This window comes from Pogonomyrmex barbatus, unplaced genomic scaffold (assembly GCF_055798465.1).
Source record: "Pogonomyrmex barbatus isolate J1 unplaced genomic scaffold, ASM5579846v1 scaffold15, whole genome shotgun sequence".
In the NCBI taxonomy this organism is placed as follows: Eukaryota; Metazoa; Arthropoda; class Insecta; order Hymenoptera; family Formicidae; genus Pogonomyrmex; species Pogonomyrmex barbatus.
Window position 1 is genome coordinate 3,094,782 of NW_028297111.1, and position 7,100 is coordinate 3,101,881.

Here is a 7,100-nt window from a genome sequence, read left to right on the forward strand (position 1 = left end):
TAATAATATCATATCATAACATTTGAAATGAACAGATTAAGTATCTCTTTTACACAAAATTAATGATTCACTTTAATGTAACAAAAATTCGTTAAATAAAAAAAACATTTAATAGCGCCGTAATATTCACAGAATAATTAATAGGATCTTAATATTGAACAATCGAAAAATATATGTTATAGATACAAGTATAGATATAAACATAGATAACGTATAAACTCTGAATGCAAAAATTATAAAAATTATTAATGATGTACAAAATAATATTTTATTCCTTCAAAGAAGTAATGTTAAGTCAATTAATTACACTTAGTATATGTATAAAATCGATTTTTCTGTACCAATTATAAATAATTTGCAGTATTTATAGTTCATAGCTATAGTTATAGTTAATAAAATAAATATTGTCTACAGCAAGGAGACTACTAAATATATTAGTCTTTTTCCTTAGCTTTTGTATCAATTTCCAAAGATTACTTAAATGTTTATATAAAATAAAAGTTTATTGTACATTACATTTTAATAAAATTAATAAAATTGTTTAAATATATTAGATTGCTCATCGTAACGAATAACTCGGCGACAGGAATGCGACGTTTATTTCCATGTTGGGACGAGCCAGGAACAAAAGCTAGATTTAATATTACTATTAAGCATCACACATATTACCGTGCTTTTTCAAATATACCACTCCTTGACACATTCCTGTCAGAAGAGAACGAGAACATAATGGTGACACGTTTTGGCTCTATTTTCGATATACCTACTTATCGTATTGCGATTGCATTATTCGACATAAAAGATTATTCATACATTATTTCCGAAAAAATCTATGATTTCAAATTGTGGGTCGGGAGACCGATAATACAAAATGAAACTTTTTCACTCGAATTAATTGAAAATATCGCGCATATCGCTGAGAACACATGGAGACTATCAAACAAAACTGTAAAAGAAGATTATTATGTGATCGCAGATTTGCAAGATAATGGCATGGATAAATTTCAATTCGTATTTGATAGGTAAAATATGTAATCAAATAATTAATTTTTATATTTTTATATTTTTATAGTAAAATAGTTATATAAGAAAAACTGAATATTATATATAAATATTATATATAATAGATAATAATGTTAATTATAACGTATAGCTCGTTGCATATAATATGTACTGCACATGACATTTCATTTATGGTTTCAGAAATAACAATATTGTCTATGATGAAGAAATAGATCCCATTGCCCGCAAAATAGAGATATCACGTTTAATAGGACGTAAAGTGATCGATAAATTGTTTGGGAATGTCAATCCATCATGGTCTCACTTATGGTTGCACGAGGGTATTGCTACGTTATCTGTGATAATCATGATTAACGAGATATTTGTTCTGTAGCAATACATCTTATATAGAAAACGGACCACGCATATTTATGATATAAGCAAATATATTCTTTAAATGTCGTCGGTGCTATCTAATATAATTTCATCAAGTTTCTCCGTTAATAACATATTTTTTTAGGATTCCACGAATTCATAACGTTCCTATTGTTTTAGTTTGTTTGATGTATTGATCTAATCATGATTTAATATTTATATAAATTAATATTTATATAAATATATAAAATAATATAATTATATAAAAAAATTACTTATTATGTTACTACACATTCCTAATGTTACTACAAATTCCTAAATTCTAGATTATGCCGGATATTCGTTTGTTGGATTTGTTTGTTGTCCAAACTCAACAAGCATCTCTCCTTTTGGATGATGGATACATTATGAATCCTCTTTCATCAGAAATTAATTCTCTCTCTCCTTTTACTCGTTATATGAAAGGTACAAATAACATCAACGTAATTATAATAATAAATATCTTTAAGAGCTATTTTAAAAAATAAGTTTTATTTTATTTTTTCTAATTTACTGTAAAAGTAAAAAATATAAAGAAAATTATAAATTCTGATTCTTCTAAACACTTAAAATCCTGTCAGTATCTCTGAAAACTTCGTTAAATTTACTATAAACATATATTTACTTATATATTTGATCTTATAATCATTATTTTTTATAGCACCATGTATATTACGCATGCTGTATCTTGCAGTGGGTAATGAAATTTTTCAAGAAATCATTGGATTATATTTGAAAGCACGGTAAGTGTATTTCGTAACATTTTGTTTTCTGTTTATTTCTGTGTTCTACATTTTTCAAGTTTATAATTTTTAATTGCGATGTTATATTGCCGGCTACATAATAATTTATCATATTTGGTTGCAACTCTCTTATGGTTTGTAAGTTTATTATACCAAGTCACTGAAAGATTTTTTGTACGAAAGATTTAACATCAGAAATTAATCTTAATTTATAGTCAAAGCTAAAATATGACATCATTCTACGAATATATAATGCAATTTAACTGTTAAGCCATGTAAATTGTAAATTGTAAATTTATTTTTAATTGTAAATTGTTTGCGTAAAATCTACATTTTTTTTATAGAAATAGTTTAGTCTGTAAATAAATTTTTGTTTGACATAGTCTCTTTCTATTCTTTTGTAAATGTAATTGTGACATTTATCGTCACCTTTCTCAATACATGTTGAAACATTTTTTTAATATTTATGTCATTATAAAGATATAAATAGAATTATAAATGCGTTATTAATATTTAACTTAAAACTTGTTATTATTTTCAAATAAACAGTAAACTATGAATAAATTCTCTACAAAATTTTAATTTTTTTTATAAAGAAATAGTTTTTTTTCTATAAATAAATTCATCTCTCATAATTCTCCCATCTTTTAATCAAAAATTTATTATATAAATGCGTTCTATAATCAGAGGCATATATTTTAGTGCCAACTTTTATAGCTGTTTTAAATAAGTATTTCTTAATAGACAGATTCTGTTATAACAAATAAGAACACATAATTTTTGTCGCTATGTAATATCTAAAAATATTCTTATTTCTTATTTTAAGATTTAAAATGTAATTCAATATAGTCTATCTGAGACTTTTGTCATCAATTTTATACGTTAAATTTTTCTGTTTCTCCCCTGGTTCTCTCATTCGTTATGTAATATCTTATTAATAATTTCTTATTTATATTACTCATGATAATATTCGCGGTGATCATTTGTACATTATTTGTACAATTATTTTGCTTATTCAGAAGATCGTGATTATATGATGTTTCTTTTATTAACATACATTTCATTTAATTTTGTACATGGAAAATATTTTTCTTTTATGAACTTTAGTGATTGAGAGATTGCATGTAACGTAGAACAAATTATTTTATTGTGAGGTTGCGAGATCTATTAATATTAATACTTTTTTAACAATAAATATGTGTGGTAAAAATGTTTGGATCATCCATTTGGACCATCCATTCATTTATTTTATCATAAGTACAGATGAAAGAAACATATACTCTAAAGAGCTAAAGATATTTCGTTAAATGTAATATTTTGTATGAATTTGGCATGAACTATAAATATACTATAACTATAAATATACTCCTGCTCTTAATAAATGTGAAAATTAGAAAAATTAGAAAAATTAGTATTTACACGTTGAATAATACTTTTTCGTTAATATCTATTATAAAATGTACAATGTCAGTAGAATTAATTTTTAAATATCTGTATAAGCTTGGGAGGTTTGGATGTATTTTGGATTGCCACGCAGAATGTCTATGATTCACTAACAATAAATGAGGAACGATTTAACATAAGTGATGTAATAAAACATTGGATAAAAAGCAAGAAATATCCTGTTCTTCAAACGAGTGCAATTCCCATAAATGTAAAGGATATATTTAATACAACAAAGTCTTGCAAGAAATGGAATATATATGCACCTCCAATATACAGTATGCCACTATATCACGATGTTACGATGATTTTGCCATGGTATTTGATGACAATGCAACGCATATATAGATCAAAAATAAAGATGGAAGACATATGGATAATTGTCAACATGCAAAAAACTGGTGAATTATATTTGAAAGTTTTCTTATACTTCAGATTCCATTAATTTGTTCAATTTTTATTAAGATTAAATGTATATAGAAAAAATAATTTCTTGCTTCTTTTCTAAAGCAGATATATGTGTATCTTTATATGCATGATTCTGAAACTAATACATATTAATATAACGTATGAAATGTAACATCGTAAAGTTTATTCGTATTAAAGTTTATTCGTATCTTCAACTTTTTGAGATTTTATGATTCACAAATAATTACTCGTTTAACAAAATTCAACGTATATTGTTAATGATTTTGAACGTTTGAATATATTCATATAATAATATAATCTAATCTTTAATCTAATCTGTAATATTTATATAACTATATTTAATTTTTTGTGTTTATTACATTATTTAAGAAAAAATATAACTTTTGTAAATAATTTGATATTACAATATTAAATGGATTGTAAAGTTTATAACCGACGATAGTTCAACATAAAATTCATTAGTATGTTATTCCATAAATATAAGTGACACTTCTTTTATTATTTGTATATAAGCTAATTTATTCTATATAAAAATAATTTTTATTATGTTGTTTAAGTTCATAGTTCATATAAAGAAGATAACATTTCAAAATATTATCTTAAATTTAATATCAAAGAAAACAATGATTAATGATAACATTTCGTTATTGTGTGATAGGGTATTATCGTATAAATTACTCTAAGGACAATTGGTTAAAAATTGCATTGTATCTTGATTCCAAGAATCATAGAAAGATTAATGTTCTCAATCGTGCTCAACTCATCGATGACGCGTTTCACTTTCTAACAAGTGGCAAACTCGACCCATTCATATTCTGGGAACTTATAAAATATATACATAAAGAAGTAGATTATATAGCATAGTATCCCATGTTTAAAGCTCTTGAACGCATATCATACATCATTCCAATTCTACGCAATCATGGAGAAAAAGATTTCAAGGTAAAAATGTAAATATACTTTTTAATATACATTTTATATTAAATTAATTTTTTAAATTTTTTAATTAGTTTTCTAAAAAACTAATTAAGCTTTAATTAATAAATTGGATAATAAAATGCTTTCCGATAATTTAGCAACATCTCCGAAAAATAAATAAGTTATAGAATGTTTTTGTTAATTTATAACATTTAGGAAAGAATGCTTTGGATATTGAGTCAGCTACTTGAAAAAATTGAATACAAGGAAAATCATAATGAAAATCATCTTACTAAATGTTTGAGGCAAGAAGCCGCCAAATGGGCGTGCGTTCTTGGTGATAGCAAATGCAAGAAAGCAGCATTAGATAATTTAAAATTGCATTTAACAAATCAGACGTAATTATTCCTCTAAAGTTCCATTATATTTCTGTACATTTACTGAGAAAAAGATTTCTTTAGATTATTTAATAATTCTATAATTATTTAATAATTTTGTTTGTTTAATTTAAATTTATTTAATTTAAACAACATAATTTTGCAATTTATTGAACGTTATTTTGTTGAATTAAGAGTTTTGTTGTTTTATTAATGTATATCATGGTATTTTAAACAGAAGAAACATTATTATTTAAGGGAAACAAATTTATCGTTGGACTAAATAATTCTTTGTTTGATTAAATTAAATATTGTTTCAATGGAAAAGATTTTTTAACATTGTTGAAACATATAATAAAGACCGTTATGTCCTTCAAATAATTTATTAAACAAATATTTTATTTAAATAATGCAATTTATTATTTGAAGAACCGAGCGATCGAATTTGAATCAATAATTGATTTGTTTGGACTATTTCAAAAGTAAATTCCTTTGAATCTAATAAAATTGAAAGAATTAAATTCAAAGAAGTCGTTCTCTCTGTGTAGTATCTGCAAAGCTTGATATATTTTTGAACGAAAATATATATATAATAATTGTCATATCTTTATAATTGAATATTCTAGAGCTAAACTTTTACCATGGTGGAAGAGATGGACATATTGTAATGGCATGTCTCACATTCGTTTAGGCGAAGTATTTTTTGACTTACATCAAATTATCGAAACCGAAAATCTAGAAATAATGGAAGCTCTAGCTTGCTCTACAGATGTTTATATCCTACCTTATCTTTACTTGTTACAAAAAAGATATATATATAATACAACTATAATACAAACAAACGAAGAAAGCATATAAATTTGTTTTGTCATGTTCTTCAGAAACATATAACCTCATCATTTGATTACGTATTAGACATTTGGAACAAAATCCATCCTGAGTAACGTTACCATTTCCACAAATATATTTTAATTATGTATAATTATTAACTGTGTTATATCATTTCTAATATATATCATATATTTTTTTTTTAGAGAAGTTAGTAAAGCTGCAGCATTAGTCATGATCATAAATAACGTCTATACTTTCAAGCAACTTACTCAGGTATATTTTATCAAACGTAATACTACTAACTTATTATATTTTTGGTTTTTATTAAATTTTAATAACGTTACATATTATTAATTAAAATGTATTTTAATTTGAAAAACTTGTGAAAATGATATATTATTCTCAAAACTAAATTGTCAAAAAGAAAAGAAATGTAATACGTTATTTCAATTTCAGTTTGTAAAACTTGAAAATATTATTCATTTTGATCAATGAATATGTACATGTATTATGCATATGTGAATTATTATTTTTTATAAGAAATGCATATATGAAATTCATTAAACATGGGATATAGGATGATTCCATCCGTTTGATCTTGGGTGGTTTTGTCAGGACAAGATCACTTTGCCGATAATAATTTAATTTACAATTTCTATAATTTAAAAGGTATTTAATTAAAAAATATTTTATTATGGCATTTTGAACATTTAAGCTACGAGAATATGCAATAAAAAAAGAGAAATAATTTTCTGCTTAAAAAATTCAAAATGATCTTGTTCTAACGCCATCCAACGCCAGTCAAGATCAAATCAATGGTATTATCTTATGTTATCTCTAAATTCATAAAACTCTTGTCTAACAAGAGTTGTTTGATTGAACATAGTTTTTGTAATATTTGAATTAATTCATTTTAAAAGATCAATTTTGTATATTTAACATG

At 24.3% G+C, this 7,100-nt stretch overlaps 1 protein-coding gene across 1 annotated transcript; it reads left to right on the forward strand.

Annotated features, from left to right (window-relative positions):
* Positions 1–588: 588 nt before the first annotated feature.
* On the forward strand, positions 589–6,794 carry LOC148937243 (aminopeptidase N-like). The gene is given in 9 exon segments (XM_089073687.1): positions 589–1,022; positions 1,204–1,360; positions 1,704–1,842; positions 2,078–2,159; positions 3,660–4,003; positions 4,690–4,973; positions 5,166–5,347; positions 6,361–6,430; positions 6,735–6,794. Coding segments are annotated over 9 exon segments (1,752 nt in total).
* The last annotated feature ends 306 nt before the right edge of the window (positions 6,795–7,100 follow it).